The sequence below is a fragment of the Argiope bruennichi genome, chromosome 7 (assembly GCF_947563725.1).
Source record: "Argiope bruennichi chromosome 7, qqArgBrue1.1, whole genome shotgun sequence".
Lineage (NCBI taxonomy): Eukaryota > Metazoa > Arthropoda > Arachnida > Araneae > Araneidae > Argiope > Argiope bruennichi.
Window position 1 is genome coordinate 3,085,724 of NC_079157.1, and position 21,685 is coordinate 3,107,408.

Consider the following 21,685-nt stretch of genomic DNA (forward strand, 5'->3'; position numbering starts at 1 on the left):
AAGCAACATATAAACGCGATTTAGATTTTTGAGGGAAAGATCAGTTTCACCAACTGGAAAATTAAAAACAAAGAAGCGGAAATAGTAATAAAGAAATTATTAAAAAAAAAGACCTTTCGTAAATCGCTGCTCTTTGGCACCGCAGTCCAGGAGATGATCTTCATAAAAGCAAAACTAACTTCTGAGTTGGCACTTGAAAATTTACTTGGATCCATTTCTGATATAAGGGAGTGAAGATATTTTAACAAGGCGATTTTAACCTAAAAGAAAATTAATAAACTTTCTTTCTCAAGGTATATATATGTGTGTATATATATATATATAAATAAAATTATGTCAGTAAAGACACATTCACAAGACTTTCTTAAATAAACTTTATAAATAATTTTTTTAAAGATAAATAACAAATCAGATTTAAAAAAAAATTTTTTTTATAATCAAAACTAAAAAAAGTAAATGTTTAGCAATCTGGCACTGCACCAAACTGGTGTCACTTTCAGTTTCGTTCCACAACAAGGTCAATGCAGAAAATTAAAGGAAAACCAGATAACTGCATGAGGATGTAGTAATCTTGGTACAGTTATTAACAACAAAAAAAAGGAATACTTCCGTAATTTTTTTATTTATTATCTTATCTTCATAAAATTGGTGTTGATGGAAATGGATTAAAGGGATAGGTTTGTCGAGATAGACAAATTGATTAAACAAGTTAAACAATTTGTCTACTTAATCTGTCACAAAATGTTTCCATTACAGAAATTGAGATTTTTTATTAAATACATTCAGCAGGCCTTTTCATGTATGTGTATCAAATTTTGTTCTAAAAAATGTAGTAGTTCTTGAGATATACTTAATTTTGTTTGCTGAAAACTCTGCCTAAAAAGAGACAACCCGCCAGAAAACATATATTAAATATGTCTCAGCTTATTAATAGAAAAATGACTTTTTTTGCATCTTATTTCAGAAATTTCAGAGAAACAAACAACATAACACAGATTAATCCCTATAAATATTTTTTCAATCCATCATTTAGACTTGTTGTGTTGAACACTCCCTAAGAAATTAACATACATTTAAATTTTTATAATGAATGAAAAATTGTTCAACCCATTTTCCCCCCTTAAAAAGTCACTGAATGGGGAAATGCAAACACCATAAAGATTTTTAAGCTAGTGAAATTATCAATATTTATTAAAAGGATGGACATTTATTTTCAGGCAGATCGTAATTTGAATCATAATTCAAAAGCAATCATAATTTGAATAGAAGATTTATTAAGTTTACAACTGAAAGTTACTGTAAGAATGATTAAGTGATGGACATTTTTTTTCTTTTCTGCAGAGCTGATGCAATCAAGATAAATAAATGCAAACATATTGAGCCCAGTATATTATCATGCTATAATATCTCCAACCAGAGTTCCAAAAACAATGCTTTATATATATATATATAAACACAGTTGCTAAGAGGAGATCATTTTAAAATTCTGAAGAAATCATTTTAAGGATATCTTAAAAATATTCTCCTCCTAATTCAAGGAATTTATGAATGAGTTCTCAATGCTCAACATTAAGCCATTAAGTATGTAAATAATAGATGCTAATTAATTTACTTATTTAAACATTAATTAATTTCCAGAATGGTAAGAAATGGTATGAATTTTATTAGATTTCAATTTCCTTTACATAAAAACGATAACTGCCAGTGAAGAGAAAAAATTAATTAAACATCCCAATCTATCCTTCCATTTACTTTTATATCATCTAAATGGTGAAAAAAAAATTTCCAGGAAAAATTAATGTTAAATTAAAAATGTCTGATTTAAAAAATTAATGTTAAATTAAAAATGTCAGATTTGAAAAATAAATTTAAAACAAAGTAATTGTGATATTATAATAGATGTTAAAAGTTGTACTTCATAAAAATTAGATAGATAAACGCAATTTGTATTTAATATACAATCCTGCAAGAAGTGGGCGTTGTACATCAATTGAGGGACTTTTACAATTTCTGTGAATATTTTGAAAACTATTCAGAGTATGAGCTCAATATTTTAGATTCCAACATTTTAGCATGTCAGCTTTGTTGCCATATAAAAATTTTATTTTGCTACAATTCATTATTTCCCCACATTCATTGTTAAAAATTCATACAAAATATTAAATTTGTCTTATTTATGCATTTATTTCTTGACTTTATGAAATATGATAATTTCAATGTAAAACGTTTTTAGAGATAAATAATAGTTTTCGAGATATTGACAAAAAGTTCACAAGATTCATTTAACAATGGAAGTTTTATTTTTCAAAACCCTGTAACTCACAAAATTATCATCAGAATTCCATAAAATTTTATTGAAAACTTAAATTTATTATGAAAAATTGATTCAGTAAAAAAAGTCATAATGGAAAAATTTCAAGATAGTATTTAATTAAGCCAGTTAATCTGTCTGTCTCAATAAATCTGTCCTCTCGAGTCATATCTATTGATACACAATTTATGAAAATGTGATAGTGAACAACAAAATTACGGAGGTGTTCCACTTTTTTTGTTGATGACTGTACCGCATAAACAACAGGATATAGCTCAGATTATATTTCACAATGTTTATTTAATAGTTCTTAATCTTTTCCCCTAATATCTTCTGGATTATTAAAAGTCTAATGAAAATAAATGAACTGATGGAGAATTTGTAAAATGAAGCTTCAAAATGCATAAAGGAACCAATATTTTCCCCACAATGGAACTACTGAAAAAAAAAGAAATAATAATAAAAAATTTAAAAAATCTGTTTATTGCAGGCATTTTATAAATAAGAAGGCTTTATTATAATGTTTTTTCCCACTTAAACATATTTTGATAATAATGCAACATGTGCAATGATATGCAATGTTGATAAGATGAAAAGAGTACTTGTTTCAGAAGATAAATATATTATACAGAGTTTTGATTATTTTAAGCAAAAGCATTAACTGAACATAAATTTTCTATTCTAATAATGAGATCTATTGAACACTTGCTTTATAGTAAAAAAGAACAAAAGTCTTTACATAAATGGCAATTATAATGATAATAATAATTACCTTTGTATTTGGGGTTTGAGTTTGATCATTCAAAAATTTCATTATGGCACTAAATTGATTTTCATATGGGAATGATTCTCTGCAAATAAAACAAAGCAATATAAAAGTGATATCCAACATTAACAGTACAAGCAAGAATGAGGAACCTTTTCTTCTATTTTAAACAATCTGGTCTCCAAAGATTATCAAGAGTACTGTAAAAAATAGGATGAAATTTTAACTTTAATTGCTTGTTACAAATAAGACAAGGCTTTTCTGTATATTTTTAGTGCTACATAAAAACTTTCTAAAAATATTGTTTCATGAAAAAAAAAAAAAAAAAAGCGAAAATATGATGGGAAAATTTTATTTTCAGATAAAAGTTTATTTAAAAGATAATAATTACATCACTTAATCTCCAACCATTTTTTGCTGGTGTACTCACTTTACATTAATTTCAGTATACAATGCTTCATTTCTCTGAAATACTTTATGATGCTTAGAGTGCATGTTATTTTAAAAAAGATTTAATGTGTGGGAAAAATATTACTAGTAAACAAAAATGCACAAATTAATATACATTTTATGAAATAAACACTCAGCTGCAGGATTATAAAGCTTCCTTAAAATTCCTTCTTATTAATATATTGTAGCTACTTGATAATGCTGTAAGAACAAACAGGTAATCAAATAGACTAAAAGCTCTTTACTGTAAAAACTGAGTCTTTTGATGAAATTCATTTTTTTTTGAATAATTTTTTAAAAAATAATTTCATTTATTTGATAACCACTGTTGATCATTCTTTTGAATATATCCCTGTGACAAATATCTCAAAATAGTTCAAGAACCACCATTCAGAAGCATTAAGTTGCAAGATTTCAAATTTCAAGTCACTACATTTTTATTTCAAACTAATCACTTTTGGCAACCAGCTGGATCACTAGGGACAATGGTTATATTTCATTCTAATTAAATCATTCAGATATATTTTCATGCATATGCCCATGTATTAAAGCTTTGCTTTTTTAATCGCCTTGCATATATTCTGTTTATTGAGTGCTTGAAATTCTCTAATGGAGACAATCCTGTAATGTCATAGCTTTGCTAAAAATGTAAATGTCATTTTATAATTTTCATAATATTGTAACTTCAGTTTTTTTTTTTTTTTTTTGTCTTATAAACTGCACAAATAATTAATAATAATCACCTTTTTTTTTTTTTTTTTTTTTTTTTTCTTTTCAACAATGGAAGAAAATTATGCTTCAATATTTGATTCAATTCAGTTTTTTAAAACTGTGATCACAAATCTAGAAATACTTTGAGGAATTTTTAAATAGTTCTCTTTTTTTTTATAATGCAAAATAATATAAGAAAGATTTGCACAAAACGAACAACATTTACACATAATTGTTAAAAAAACCATGCAATATTAACCACATCACTAAATTATATTTCCAAAGAACTATTCAATCAGTATCATTTTAAGTAGAAATATGTACAACATCAATTATATTAAAAGGTGGTTGTAGTTTAAAGGAAAAATTACTTACTTAACTAATTCTAGGGTCTTTTGGATTTTAGCAAGAACAGATCCTAATATATCACAGCCCATTTTTAAAAAGAGACGAGTCAATAATACATAAAGCCAACTATGCAAATCATTTTTATGAATGACAATTAGTTCATTTAAAGTATCCAAAAATAAGGAAAACACCTGCAATGCACATAAAAAAATAACATAAGAAATCTTTGCAAATATACAAATAAGACACAAATTCATAATCTTTCAGAGGTTTCATCTAAACATTCATAACATCAGAGGTTTCAAATCTAAAAGAAAATTCAAATGAAGTTGCTTTTTTAAAACATATTTTAATATCGATTTACATTATTTCTATTAAAAAAAAACAAAAAAAACCCAGATTTGATAATGTATTATATTTCCAGATTTGATAAAGAAACTCAATTATTTCAAAGAAAATTTTTTCTCACGAACTGGTATTTTGAAAAGTATCATGAAGAATGAGTTTTGCTTATAATGAATATCAGTAGTCATTAGCAGTATAGCAGAAAATAATAATTCAATGGATCCCTGCTTCCATGCCTTTGTTTGACTATTTAAGGGTTGAAAACTATTGGGAGTAAATTGCCCTTCAATCCCAATGTCCTTCAGTTTTTCCTTCACATTTTTGTTCACTGCAAATTCAATGCCATTTATAAATACTCATCAGTTTTGTAAACCACTGTTTTATTATCATAATCAGAGCACAGGAATAGAAGAAAATATTTAATTAACCTAATTCTTACAGATCATATCAACATGGGAAAGTTTTTAGCTTTCTGGAATTACATTTGAGAAGTAAAGCAATTCAAGTCTATTTAAACTGCAAGAAGATGAGAGAACAAATCTGCACATTTTTTTTTTTTTTTCTTCTTTATTTCATTACAAAAATTATACCGTTCCTCATGTCATTATAATGTTGGATAATATTTGGTTGTAAATATTTAATGGTATTACTTCTTTACAATTATATAAGTTTACTGAACTTTCAAAAATAAATAAAATCTTGCAAACCACCAAAATATTTTCAAATTGCATTATAAATTGCTATATTCATTTAATTTCAAAGTTTCTTTTTTCTTAAATGCATTAAATTGAGTAAAATTTTTTATAACTATTATTTACAATAAAGAGCAAAAGATCAAGTAGGTGTTCTATTCTCATTTTTTTTTTTAAATCTAGGCAATGATTATGACAGGAGATAACTGAATTATGCTTCTAGATTCAATAGAAACAATTCTAATTCCAATGAAAACAAAGCACTGAACTGATAAAGTATATATTTTTTAAAAACAATGGATCTCAATGTTTACTACAAAAATTTGCTCAAACTAAAATCTTGAATACAATTTCCAAATAAAAAGAATTCAAAATCAATAATTAGTATAATTTTCCCCATACAAACAGCTTATCATACAAACAGCTTCAAAAAGTTTAATTAAAAAACAACCAAATAAAAGTTGCATTTCAAAGGAGATCAACATTTAACAGATAAGAAAAAAAATTAATTAATAATGAAATGCCTTTAATAATAATAATAAAAAAAAACTAAGTAAATATAAAGATTAAAAATGTCTGTCTCTTTTTATTGTTTCAAATTGGCGCCAAAAATAAAATAAAAACAAGGCTTTCATTGGATTTCTCCTATTTAAAATGGATCTTCCTTATTAAAACTTGTTCATTTGGCAATCACCATAAACATAGAGAAATGATGGCAAGAATTCTCATGGTGAATAGACAATACGAAATGTTACAGAATATTTCAAAAAGTATACTTTATTTAATGAATCAAATATATTTAACAGCATTAATAAATTATATAAACACTTCTTAATTGTTAAGAAAATGAAAGAGAAATTCAAATCATTTTGGAAAAAATTGGAATGGAAGTATGTTTTTTCAAGTTGCAACTGTAACTTGACATTCATAGTAGTTGCACATGAATTTCAAGCCTGTTAATTTAATTTTTTAGCCAGATATTTTACATGAAAAAAAAACAAAAAACAATCCGGTCATTTTAAGATATAATATACTTACCCTCCCTAATTAAAAATTAAAAACATCAGTAAAATAAATGAAAACAAACCTGAAAATCAATGAGATTTGTAATATAAGTTTTTCTTAATAATTGATAGAAATGCTAAATCGATAACTGTACTGAAGGAAGATTAAATAATGTATCTTTAATATATAGATAAGCAAAGTTTTTAAAAATAATTTTATAGATTTTAGTAAGATTAATTTGGTAAATTCCTGCAAAAAAATATGTTGCCAAAATTACCTTTTTAAAAAACTCTTAATTTAAGATTTGCTATCATTGTGAAAAATAAATTTGCAGTATTCATAAAAGTTCCCACCCAAATTTCAAAAAAAAAAAAAAAAAAAAATTCCTGTGGTTTTTTTTTTTTTTTTTTTTTTTTGTTAATACATGCAATATCAGAGGAAAGGTGCAAACAACACCCATGTGCTAATCATAATGGAATAACCATACTCCATAATTTTAATGAGGAGAAAAAGCATGGTTCTTCTATAAATGTGGATTTAAACAAGATGTAGTTTTTAAAACAGTTAAATTTTTGAATATGCATTCATATATATATATACACACAATATTCTTCACAAATATAAAAACTCTGCTAAAAAAGCATCTTTTTTGTTCTTTTCTTTTTAAGTTTCAGTAGCTCCACTAGTAATCAAGTAACCTGTACAGCCATTATTCTAAACCTTAGATTTTTAGGATGATCAAACTCTATTAAAAATAAGTGTTTAACGTTTTTGTTTCTTTTGACAATGTTTATTAACAAAAATGTAATATATTTAATATTTTTATCAAAGAAAGGAACATTGATCCAAATGTCCGAATTACAAAAAAGGCTGAAGAATATTAGGAATATAAGAGAAGCTAATTTTAGAATATTATAAGCATTTATAATATTATCCCTTGTAACAGAACCAGGAAAAGTTTTTTGCATTTAACTCAATGTATTTTTTATGTCGTAAAAACGTTTAGAATACTTTTGCAAACACTAATATTTTCTACCCAATGAAAAAAATAAAACTTCAGAAAAACCATTAACTTCCAGGAAATCAGCACTTCTAACTGGACTACCTTTAAATATCCTATATATTGCTTTTAGAATAGTATCTGATTTCCATTCAGTATATTAATGTTCAAACTGAAAAGCTCAATGTGTAGTCCATATGTAGATCTAAAATTTTACAGTCATTTTCAAAAGGAAGTTTTTGGGTTCAAATCCAAAGTAAAATAACTGGAGATCCAGCTTTCAGTTGTAGAAGGTCTGGTGACATGCCTGGCAAGTCCAGTGAGTTCAAAAACTCTGTTGGATAATCTACAGCTTTGTTAGCATCGCAAACTGTATCGATCGATTTGTATGATACCAAGTCGCCTGGCAACGACTGCTGTAACTTGACGTTTAAATCATTGACGTCCACATTTTTTGCTGCCAAAATGGCTCTTTCTGCCATTGATTATGTATTGTGATGACGCACATGATTTATGTATTGTGTGCATACATCAGGAAATATAGGGTTAATGAGAGCATTTTGCGAATCAACCACAGCGCAGAAATTGGCCAAAATGGCTCTTTCTGCCAGCCACGCATGATTTATATATTGTGTGCGTACATCAGGATATATGCAGTTAATGAGAGCATTTTGCGAATCAACAATAGTGCAGAAATTAGTGGTCAATTTTAAGCATCCAGTATATTTATAGACAGCAACTTTTCCATCGCCGATATCTAACAATTGGACTGAGAATGTGTCAGCAGATGGATCTTATAGCATTTAGGACATGCATGCTTATTTTTAGCTGTACTCTTTCAGCATTACGCCACAGTGGCAATGATTACGCCACAGTGGCAATGATCAAGCAAGCGTTTATCTCATCAGTGTACGTTGAACTTGGATAGGGACACCCTAATTACCTAGCGTTATGAAATATATTTTATGACCTATTCTCATACCTACAAAATACACATTAAAAATTTCATAAAAATTGGTCAAGCCATTTCGGAGGAGTACAAACACAAACACTGTGACACGAGATTTTTATATATTAGATGATGTACAACATTTTCATACAACCTAAAGTACATTTTTTGGCTATTTCACTATCAGTGAACTGTGAAAATATTTCTGTCACTGAATGCATTATAGAATGTATGCAATGCAATAAGTTTTAATGCATATAAAAGTTCAGCTTTAAATTATTGTTCTTGAATTCAAAAATTTGAAAACAGCTTATTTTCAGACTTGACATATCGTCTTTTCCTGTATTCCTTTCAGACACCAATATCAATTATGACTTTTTTGAACTGGCACATACTTTTGTGCATTTTTTAAGTTTGGTATGACTAATATATGCCTGCTTTTATTACTTAAACTTGTCATCTTCTGACAAAGTGAGCAATACACAGCAAATGAATTTCATGGAACTTCTTTTCATGCTAAATCAGGATTCATATTTTTATCTGCCAATCTGTATTAGATCCAAATTTTGAGCAGCTCATTGTTTTAAAAAAATCTCTAATCAATTCTGAATAAGCTCACAATTTTTTTAAAATAATAAACAAACCATTCAATGAACTCGCATGTTAGTGACTAAACACCACTGCGATGCATGCTTCTGCAGATTGAATGTTGCTATTTCCACCAAAAAAATTATATTTTCTCATGCAGTTACAGCAGAATCTCATGGAAAGAAAGCAACTGTTGTTGAAATAGAAATTAAACTGATCTATACAGAAGAAAAGGGGAATGATTAGCAAAGGGCGAGTTTCTGTGATTACAAAGCTGTTCTGTTTGTGAAGCTATGTTTACAATACTTAAAATTCTCTGTATTTTCCTGGTTTTTATGAAAATTTTCAATTTCGCTGCATTTTTCCAGTTTTTTTAGATGATTTTTAAACTCCCTGAATTTTTCCGGTACTGTGGCAACCCTGTTATAGCATAGCTATCATGATTTAATACCAATAATACAACTGTCCATCACGAATGCTCGAAAAGAAGCACAATACTTTGATTTATAGTAATGATTTAAGAATACTTCAATATAATCATTTTTAATGGAGATCCAAGAGATTGAGTTACATGCTTTTATTTTCAAATATTAAATAATAAAACTGAATATAATTAATTGATCCCACAAACAGGAAATAAGAAGCAATAAATTATTGTTGTGTTTAAGTCAAAAATTATCCAATGAATTAGTTAAGCATTCCTTAATTTCAGCTAAATTTAACAAATGTAATAACTAAATAAATATAAGCTTTCAAAATACTGGTAAGAAATTGTTAGTAAATACTATTACAAATCAAAACCAAAATTTATAATGTAAATAAATAGATTACAAATTAAAACATAATAAGAAATTTGCATTCTAACCAAAACAAAAATAAATAAAGTAAATCATACCAGCATCTGCATAAAAGAAAAAGTAAATACAAATAAAAGAACTTTAGAAGGAATTTTGGTTTGTAATGCCTGCAAAATCCAAAATATTAATAATGAAAACTCATCACTTACTTTAGTATGGGGATCCATAAAAATTTTTGAGAATATATCTGTTACTTTTTTCAGCTCAATGTGAGATAAGAATCTGCCAGAGCGGAAGTAAGCCTGTAAAGACTGGAGACCTTCTTTACGATCTGACCAGTGAATGCTATGAAGATTATGAATCACTTCATTGATATCCTAGAAAATTAAAAATGATGAAGGTCATTAACAAGAAAGTTAGAAAGGTCTGCTCGAAACTTCGGACCATATTCTTTGATATCAGTGTTATGTCCCCTCCTTCCCACACATAATTGCGAATCTTGGATCGCAAATGCTTGTATGGTGTTGGTGAATATTAGTAATGAAATATTGACTTCACAATAACTTATACATTTCCAAATACATAGAGATTAATTCATCGAAAGAACTGCAATTCATTAAATATTCCATTCTTATAATACATTTTCAATAGCATTCAAAGTAACTGAAAAAATCTCCATCGTATCAATGGCTCAATATTTATTATTGTATATATACATATTATATCAATGATGAATTTATGTTTCAGTTCAATGATTCAGAGTTAAATTTCAATCTTGTCTAAGATTATTTTAACATGTAACATAGGATGGTGAATGTCAATTAGATGGAGAGAAAAAAAAATAATGACTCTAGAGTCAATAACCATTTTTATTGAGCATAAATTTTTCTCTAAAGGACTTTCATCTAAGGTACTTTGCAAAGAATCATGTGAGGAAAAATGATTAAAGGAATGTCAATTTGAAAAATTGAAATTCTATAATGATAATGTGAAATAAGAAATTTAAGACGGGTTAGCTAAATGATTAAAATTATAATACTTACATCTACACTTCTACCAAAGGAGCTGAAGGATCTGTCCGAACAAACACTAGAAGTTTCACTTTCATCTGACTGATCATCAAAGGCATTATATCGCCTTCGAGTAGGTGCTCGCTATAATGTACAAAACAATATCTTATAAAAGAATTTTGAATCAATTGAAATTAATAAATATTTTATGAAAAGTATGTCAGACTCACCAAAGCATCTGCAACAGCCACTTCCGCTTCTCGGCTTTGCTGTAACGTTCTTTCAGCCATCAATGGAGCAGCAGAAGCTGCAAGGTTAAACAATTAGTCATAAATATAAATGTAAAATACATATTTGAAATAAGGATATTGTGCATGCAATGTTTTATATTATACATATATATATTCTCATTATGAAAAACGAATAATATTATTATCTTAGTTCAGAATTATTCTATTCCTCAAAAATTTAATTATGAGATACATATATTATTCTCGAGATACATATCTTTCAGCTGTAACTGTGCCTTTATTTTTTTATTGTTTTTTTTTGTTTTACTTTTAATATAGAAGTGGTTTCATGTAAAGGTCAAGTGTTCTATGCAAAATAAGGAGGGGGGGGGGGAGAAATACTCAAGTAGAGAAAAATAATACAAATAAAATGTGAAAAAAATTTCAGATCAGAAACAAACAAAAAGATTAATGATTAGAATCTTTAAAAACAAACATGACACACGCTTAGAACAAAACATAAACACTAGGGAGTAAAATAAATAAATATTAAATGAGTAAGGATATGAAAAAGTGCATGAGATATTAAAAATATTGTAGAATCATTACATAAAAGGAAATTGATTTCAATGATAGAATCCAATCTCAAAAATGCTAAAATCTGTCATTTCTATAAAAAATATTTATAGGCAACTGGACCTTCAGTTTGTTTTCCAGAAACGAGAGATTTTAAGATTAGCATAAATCTGAACCATATAAACAAATTTCAAAAACATTTATTTGAAAGAAATTAATTGTAAATTCAAGAATATATAATATTTTGATTAGATATTTAGTAAAAATAATCCTAATTTTTGAATTAGAAAAAAAAATTAAATTTTAAATTTAACATTCATATGTCTTGCTTTTTTCTCACTTTCTATGAAGGGGGGGGGGAGGAAAAAAAAACCATTCTATTTACAATGCTTGTGATGATCCAAAGTAAAACAATATTTTATTAATAAGAAATAGAAATGATCATATTTGACAACTTGAAATTTTGAAATGAACAGCAGCAAAAGCAAAAGCAAAATTTGCTGAAAAAGCATTCCTTTTTAATATGCAATGATTAGAGCTCAATTCATTGTTTCCCAAGTGATTTTTAATTCTTAATACTTTTAACCTTTTCTTTCTTCTTGGCTAACAATTATCAAAACTTAAATAAATAAATAAAAAAAAAATTTAAAAAAAAAAACGGAAGGCAAAATAATGCAAAAAAATAAAGAAAAACACTCCTTTAAAATGTATTTATTAAAGGGAGAAATGCATATTATATAAAATTATTTCAAAACATTGTTTTTTTTTTATAAATCTTTCAAGCTGATGGGTGAATTTATATGATAACAACAAATTTTAAGTTTAAAAGCGTAATGTAGCAATTATTAAACATAATTTTATATAAAATAAATAAATCTTTATTGAGCATTTGTTTGTTATTAATATGAAACCAAAATTCACTTCATATAATTGAGTAACAACAATTCCTTTACTATAGAACTTTTAACTTTCTTTCAAGTTATCTTTATATCAATTTAGAATGAAAATGTTAAATATGTATGAAATAAATTTCTTACAGGATAAAGTAGGGTACTTTTCCCCTGCACCAGTCAATCTTGTTCTAGATCCACTTAATCGCCTTTCATGAGCTATGATTAAATTATAAGTAAAATTAAATAATGACGTGGAAAAAAATATTTTTTTTGACAACTGTGTTGCTTATTTCATATTTACCAAAAACTAAAAAAAGAAAAAGAAAAAACTCAATTGAATGCAAAATAAATATTCCAGGCAAGTTATTTAAAATCATTATCAAAGCGTACTTATATTTATTTATTATGAAAAATTAACAAGTCCCAAAACATGTACAAAACATTCCTATTGAATATAACTATAGAGGAATACTTAACATTTCTCAACGTTTAAACTTCGAACTAAGCAAATTCATAAAAGGCCTTGAATATAATAGTAAAACAAATTTAATGTATTAAAAGATATTTGCATAAAAAACTGACAATCCAAAAGTTTTAAGAAATTGTAATCAAAGCAGATCTCAACAGACGTTTTAACCATTTCATTTATTTTACAATGAATTGAAAATAGTACTCTGTTAAGTGAAATTTACAAGACATCAAAATGCACAATGGTTTTTAAAAAATACTAATGAATTCTAATTGTTTTTTCTGTTACTATATATTTTTCAGCAGACATTGTTGACTTTTTACATTAAAAATTTAGAATTTATTTAGATTTAAGCAGGCCGGGATAGCCTGGTTGGTAGAGCGTCGGATTCGCGTCCCTTAGGTTGCGAGTTCGAACCCCGCCGGCGGAAGATTCCCCGCGTGCTTGGTGGCTGACGCGCGTTAAATCTGTCGTGGTCACAAAGTCCTCCATGTCGAGAGTAATACCATTGGGGGTACTGGATCAGGGGTGATCGTTCTCTGATTCAGGTCTAAATTACGATCTGTGAGTAAATGATATGCGTGAATGAAGTCCACCCCGTAAAAAGGGTTGTGACGTGTGTGTAGCTAAGTCGTTCTCTTGGCCCTAGATGGCGCTACTATAGAAACAAGAGGCGCTCCCCCTCAGGCTAAAATCGGCTGTCTTCGAACAGCGGGCTTGTCCATGGCAAGTGCCATAAGAAAACAACAGAATTTATTTTAATACCTTAAGATACATTATTAATATGAAGGGGGGAGGAGATTGTAATATATGAATGAATTATATGACAACACAATAAGAAACGATCATATAAAAATAGCAGTAAATAAAAGAAAATAGCAGCAGCTAAAGCATTAATTATAACTTTCCACACAAACATTTACAAACAAAAACTAAAATTTTCAGATTTTAATACATATAACCATAACAGCAACAAAAATGAAAGGCATTGAAAAACATATATAATTTAAAATATTGTAGTGATCACATTCATTTTTTTTTTTTTTTAAATGGAAGTAAACATGAATGGACGTACTACCAAAGCTGGGTCTGGTAGGGCTGGCATCTCGGCTGGTTGCAATGGGTATTCCCGATTTAGTACGTGTTCTGTTAGATTTACCGTCTGGTGAAGAATATGTTGCATAGCTTAATCTCGAAGAAGGGGAGTCAGGTCTACTGTTGGCTGAAAAGTTACACAACGATGGATGGTAAGGATGAAAGGTAGGTTATTGATTACAAGGAGACATACATTATTCATTAAGGTGTCATGTACTAATTACACATTTCACTTGTTAATATTGTTAGAGAACAAAACTTCATTCTATAAATAAAAACATACTATATGATAGATTAATAAATAATTTATGATTATAAATATGATAGATTAGATATAATATGATTATAAATATGATAGATTAATAAAATTCAAAATTGCCTTAACAAACATTAAAGTAAGAAATACTATATCAAATCTATTTTACATAGGAATATACAATCAAAAACATATGAATATTATTTGACAAAATGATGTAAGCAACAACAATGCTAAGGCAACAGACATGCACTTAGCGTATGAAGTAGTTGCTAAAAAATGGTCTGCACATTTATAATAGAAAAGAATTTCAAATAAGCATGCATCCATGAACTTATAACCCATTTGCAAAGTGTATGATGCAAAGTTGAAAGTTTTATAATTAATAGTAACAATAGTAGAACACAGACTTTCTTTAAATCCATGCTGTAAACCACTAATTAATTTTTTTAAAATCTTCATATAAATATGCATACAAGATGTTTTCTCCAGTATTTTCCAATGTAAAATGGATTTAATTAATTAATTTCTACTAATTCAATTAAAAACTGTATTAATATTTTTTTATTTCAATATATTTTCAATTAACTAACTATTTTTCATCTACAGTTTATCTGTACATTTTATTTAATTCCATAAAAAACATACAGTTGAGAATATTTGCATATTAACTTTTCATGCATGCTTTTTAAAAAAAGAAACCAAAGAAATTTTTAAATTAGAAAAAAGACTATATATATTCTTTATAAGCACTTTAAAGAAAAGAGTGTAAAAAAATTACTTTGAGTTTTGAAAAAAGCATTTTTTATACTATCCATAATCAAGAGGAAAACTAAACCAATAATTAATTGACTGACATAATTGCAATTAAATACACAAATGTGTTTGCATAAAAATAAAAATGAATCTTGCATCAAATCCTGAAATTAATAATTCATGTTTAAAAAAATTAACAGCAAAAAACAAAAGAAATTATAGCATTTTCCCCCCATTTATTTGTTAAGGTTTTGCAATTAAAATTATAAAAAAAATGTATTATCAAGATTAATCAATTGCAAAGATCTTTATGCTTTGTAAAAATTAGGATGTGCATGCACATAAAAATATTTTTTGTCAACTCTCATCTACCTGCACTGCATGTTTAAAATTTAACAAGTAATAATCAGAATAGAAAAATACTTCAGGGCCGTGAGGGAATTACAAGGTACAGTAGATTCAAAAGATTAGCCAGAGTACAAATGAAATTTAACTGACTATAAAAATATTTTCAAAAAATTAAAGGAATAATTAATTAAAATATCAAATTATTTTGATTTAAGTGATACAAGATTTTAAAAACTATTAAACTTTGTATGACAACACTGGCAGAAAAAGTACAAAATTATGCTGAGATATCTTTGCTTTTACTTTTTATAAGGTGGAAAAGTTTACAGAATTTATCATAGGTAATAGAAATTCAAACTACAAGTCTTACGTTGTGATTGTGAGGATCCCCTTGGTCGAGATTTCACTACTCGCTCAGGCGATGTAATAGCATGAACAGATATCTCGTTACGCCTTGTTGCTGGAGTTCGAGCTACAGTTGCAAATGAAATTAAACAAATGAATATTTGCTGCAACAGTACATATGTATATAAAACTTACAGTATATAAACCTTAAAATGTGGCAAATAAAATTGTAATATTGAGCAATTTTGTACACAAAATTATGATAAATGTCACATAACCTTCCTTAATTTTGAGAAAGTTTGGTAGAAAATCAATATACAAATTTTTAAGGTTTTATAATAAATTTCCTTGACTTTTCCCAATCTCCGGGAATTCCGCAAAAATTCTCGGCCTTCCCGGACAGCTGGCCACCCTGTTTTATAAAGATTTGCTATACAAAAAATTTTAAATGAATGCTGAAATATCTGTAGTTACATTTTATTTGATCTCAATGAAATGAACAATCATAATTTTTCAAATAATTTGAATTAAAGTTCTGTTCTTACAGCCTTTTGAAAATTAAACAAGAACAGCCGCAAAAAATCAAACCTATATTATTCTCAAACTTTTAGTAAAATTAACATTGATTTTGGTAAACTGCATTTGCATGTTTTATTAAGATTTATTTCATTCAATATGTTTGATTGATAAATGTATTTTTCTATGCCAATATAAATGAATTCATTTCATTGGATGTAATAAAAATTTTGAAAAATTTCCCTACAATTATACCTGCTTTCAAATTTATTTTCATATTGAAAGCAGCAAACTATGTGATGAATCAACACTTTAAAAAATGCTACAATAATAAAAAATTAAAGATATGGAAAATAAATTATGTAAATAAGTAACTGACAACAGAAAAAAGTTGGGTGTGTCCTCCCCCCTCCTTTTTTCTATGATTGTATAGTGGGAATTATGACTATAAATTTTAAAACAATTTAATTAAAGTAGGAAATTACTGTTAAGGAAGCAATTTTTTATCACCACATTTCTGAAAGAAAAATACTCATTACCTATATTTAGAGTACGAAGACAATTATCATTCGACAGAAAAAGGCTAATTCTGAAGCATTGACACTATTTTCACTAATTTTATTTCGGTATAATCAGTATATTGTATCTAGCATCTAGCTAATCAGGGCATATTATCTATTACAAGTATTCAAAACCTATGAGAATGTGAACAGGCATTAAATTTAGGTCAATCAAGTCGAGCAAAAACAAGCGGAACGGCCGTACCATCCTTTACTCGAAGCAGTTCAGGTCATTTTAGACCCCCTATAACTTCGTTGTGGTTAAAACTAGAAGCCTGATAGTGACCATATCAATATTAAAAATCTTTTATGGTTTAAATAAATAGATTGATTTGGCAATCACACTAAACAATCTAAATTAATATAATATGTTAATGTAATCTAATTTAATGTAAAGATACATAGTGTTTTCATGCGATGGCCAAGTCAATCTATTTATTTAAACCATAAAGAATTTTAATATTGATATGATCACTATAAGATGTTGTTAAGTTAGCTAATTATGTAATAACTTAAGACAGAAGGACCCTTAAGTAGGGACTGAATAAATTGACCGACTTGGTATTACATGGATCTCGCAACTTTTTACGATAGAAGAATTGAGTTGCAAGACTTGCTTTTTTTTACAAGTTATGTTTTTGATGGCATATAATATTTCTGCAACTCAAACTAAATGATATGTATGTCAGAAATATAACATTCAAATGATGGCTACATTTATTTACTGATACACAGGAGTATAATTACAGTGACTACAAGTTAGAGAAATGATTTTATTAATTATCAGATGATATGGTTCAGCCTTTGAATAATTCATTGAATGAAATTTTCTCTCTGTTGTTCATTAAAATTAATTTCATATTTGAGAGAAGATATTTTTTAAGGGTATATTCTAAATTTTTTACATGCTTACACCAACATCATGATATAGCACATCAAACTCAGTATTATATACAGCAGTGAAAAATAACAAATCTTAACATGAAAAAAAGGCCTTAAAAATTTGTGCGATGTATAGCAAATTGATTTTAAAGTAATTCAACAATTAAGTTTTATTGTGAGAAAGCATAAAAATTAACTGTGCTTATTAGAATTGAAAACAATTAAATTGAAAACTATAATCTGTATGATAAACTCCATCCCTTGTCTTGATGAATCTATTTGTATCCATCATATTCGCATCTCACAGATCTATTTCGTATAGGTTATATAAAATTATATAAGGTCGAGTGGATGTAAGTGAAAAAATCAGGTAATAGGTTATGTAGATATTCTAGCGTATCCCTTAGAAACAGCTTCAAGTATTTCACAATGTATTTATATATTTTTAAATCCTCTATAGAAATCACAAAGCAAAACAGTTTCCTTCAAACAATCAGATATTGAGTTAGATAAAAATTATTGTTTAAGATATCATGGGGAAATAATCATCAATTTAAAGTTCTCTTATATATTCTGTACCAAATATTCAGACACCAACATATTTGGTAGCTACTAAGCCATATATACATGAAAATTTTCAAATATCAAAAATTCACTAAAATAAATTATACAGTTGTCATATTAAAGTGATTGACATAAAACTGATATAAAAATTGTTCTTAGCAAAAAACTAATATCTACATTTGAAGGGATAATAATATATCATTTCATGCTATGTAATCAAGAGATATCAAGAAATAATGAAATGTTAATGCATAGCTATAATTGGTTTAAAGTATCTTATGAGAATTCAGATGTTAAAATTGTCTGAAATAGCATCATTCAAAACTTCAGGTCTTGGTCAGAAAGAAATCATCATAGAAGAAACTCTTTTATTAAAGTTTATGAAGATATTTTATTAACAATAAATAAAATTAATAAGCACAAGGAATGTACAAAAATTTAGACTTCATAATTTGTTAGCATTAAATTTATTAATTTAAAAATAATTCTTATTAACTATTAAAACATTTCTCCAAATAAAAATCACTGCACAATTCCGTTGATTTAGAAACCGGCTATTGGATTGGTGAGTTCTGTATAAAATTTTACAGAAAAATCACACACTTATATAGAAATTATTATTATTATATCACACACTTATAAAGAAATAATCACTTCATATATATCTCTGTATTCTATATCACAGAGGATTTCATTAAATTATAGGTAATAAAATTGAAATGACAAAATTTGTAACAACTGTGCTATTTCGTAGGGTCTATAATACATTTCAAATGTTATCATCTAGACCCAAAATTACAACATGATTTAAAGACTACATTAATTAAGCAGACAAATGTAAGAATTCCACGAGGCAAACACACAAATCTATTATATATATATAGATATATATATGTATGTATATAAGCATTAACAAGATTTTTTTTTTTTTTGGTAAATAATATTGTGCAATGAAAAGGAAAAATATTCTTTCCACACTAAATGCCAAATACTACAACAGCTTAATATGCATAACAATCAAATGATATACAAAATAGATATACCATATAAAGAAATTAAAATTATAATACAACAAGGCAGACAAATTGGAATACAAGAATGAAAAGACTGCATATAATTCCATATATACACATGAATATGAAGTGAAAGTTCCTTTTCAAAGCTGTAAAATATGCTACCAATATTCCGATTTCATGAATGGAAAGAATTAGTTACCAACAGCAAGTATATACCATTACCAAGTACTTCAAATCCTTTTTTTTTTTTCCCTCACTTATTGCTTTTTAAACTGTATGATTTACAGCTAAACTTTATATAACATAAAGTGGTTTTAAGTTAAAAATTATAAATTCACATTGTCAGATTTTCCAGATGCTAAATTCACATTAGCATCTGGAAAATTATCTGATCAATACCAAAACCATTCAAAATCCTAATTAGTGCATCATTAATCAACATAATAAATTTGACTATTCTCACCTGCAAGCTGATTATATATTTTAACTAGCAGACCCGGCCACTCGTTGCTGTGGCTAAGGTTTTTGTTATATTACATAGTAGTAAACTATTCAAGGGAAACGGTAGGAGAACACCAGTCATGGGGACCACCATGTTTTTTTACACAGATGCCATTTGTAAAAAAACATGGGGACCTCCATGATTGATTTTCTACTACCGTTGATATTGAGCAAAAATCAATACAAAAAAAATAATTTAATTTCTTAATTTTTTATATTCAAGTTTGTAACAAATGAGTACATTACAAAGTTGTTAGTAAAAAACAGGTAACACTTAAACTTATAAATGAGGTAGGTAGGGCAGATAGTTTTAAATCTTTGACAATAATGTTTATTATTTTGAATTATAAATACTTTTAATTTCAATTTAATTTAGCACTAATAGGTGCACGATATTTTTGGTTAACCTGTCTTTAGCTAACACAAATAGATTTGACGGTTTTCCTACACGTGAACATGCAACATATAGTTGCCCATGAGAAAAACATGGATTTTACAAATCTAAACCACAAATAGACATTGTTTGGCCTTGAGACTTATTTATAGACATGGCAAAAGCTAAATGAATTGGAAACTGTAACCTTTCGAAGGGTATCGTAGATTCTGATGGTATCATCGGAATACGTGGCAACAGGACCACTTCTCCTTTAAACTTTCCAGTTAAAATGGTAGCTTCAAGTATATTTCCGGTGATCTTTTTGATGACCAAACGCGTACCGTTGCATAATCGAGGTGGATTCAAATTACGCAGGAGAATAATAGGTGAACCAATCTTTAATCGAAGATTATGTGGTGGCATTCCAGGTATATCTAGTGAATTTAAAAATTCAATTGGAAAATTTACACTATCATTTTCATCAACAACAGTATCGATTGATTTAAAAGACATCAGATCGCCTGGTAACAACTGTTGTATTTGGAAGTTAATTTCGTCAACATCAACATTTTTGGCTGCCAAAATAGCCCGATCCCTGAGCCAGTTATGATTCAAGTAATTACTCTGTATATCCGGAAAAATACTCTGAATCAATTCATTTTTTCCCTGAAGAACAGTGCAGAAATTGTCTGGCAGTTTAATGCATTGCGTATTTGGTTGCAGTTCTATTTTACCGTTCCCAATATCTAGTAATTGTTCAGAAAATATTTGTGCTGATGGATCATTTTGCAATTATACGCGCATGTTTATGGCCAATCGAAGTGTTTCAACACTTCGCCATAAGAATAATTTGTTTTAAACATGCATTTTAATTAAAGATTGTTGAACAATGAAGCACTAATAATTAAAAAGCAAGAAGAATTCCACTGTATTACTTTTACTATAATATGAATTCAATTTATACTTCAGTCTAAATAACACGTGCTTCAGTCTAAATAACACGTCGGCTATGCTAATACCAAAAATTGAAAAAGTAAGAACAATTGAATTTCATTGTATTGCGTTTACGATGAAATAAATTTAACTTATACTTTAGCCTCAGCAACACGTGGTGGTTATGCCATAAAATTGTAGCTTATGTGAAACGTTGGTACTTTTAACACAGCGCCATCTGTTAGAATATTTACTCAATCCAGTCAACAGATACCGCCATCTGTTAGAATCGCTTGGAGCTAACAGATAATTGTGACTGTCAAATAATGAACAAATAATTTGTTCCTTCTTAGTATAAACCCTTTATGATGTATAATAAATCCTCTAACTTCAGTGA

The 21,685-nt window shown here is 27.6% G+C and overlaps 1 protein-coding gene across 16 annotated transcripts in view; it reads right to left on the minus strand.

Annotated features, from left to right (window-relative positions):
• Window positions 1-21,685, minus strand: part of LOC129975700 (CLIP-associating protein 1-like) — a 195,257-nt gene that overhangs the window by 16,098 nt on the left and 157,474 nt on the right. For 14 of the 16 annotated variants that reach the window (XM_056088849.1, XM_056088845.1, XM_056088847.1 and 11 more), the window contains 9 exons: window positions 15,966-16,067; window positions 14,216-14,362; window positions 12,816-12,887; window positions 11,203-11,279; window positions 11,006-11,116; window positions 10,172-10,339; window positions 4,614-4,777; window positions 3,084-3,162; window positions 114-260 (listed from right to left, as the gene is read on the minus strand). In XM_056088849.1, coding sequence (XP_055944824.1) covers window positions 114-260; window positions 3,084-3,162; window positions 4,614-4,777; window positions 10,172-10,339; window positions 11,006-11,116; window positions 11,203-11,279; window positions 12,816-12,887; window positions 14,216-14,362; window positions 15,966-16,067 — 1,067 coding nt within the window. The remainder of the gene's footprint in view (window positions 1-113; window positions 261-3,083; window positions 3,163-4,613; window positions 4,778-10,171; window positions 10,340-11,005; window positions 11,117-11,202; window positions 11,280-12,815; window positions 12,888-14,215; window positions 14,363-15,965; window positions 16,068-21,685) is intronic. The other 2 variants (XM_056088839.1, XM_056088848.1) reach the window with 2 other exon arrangements.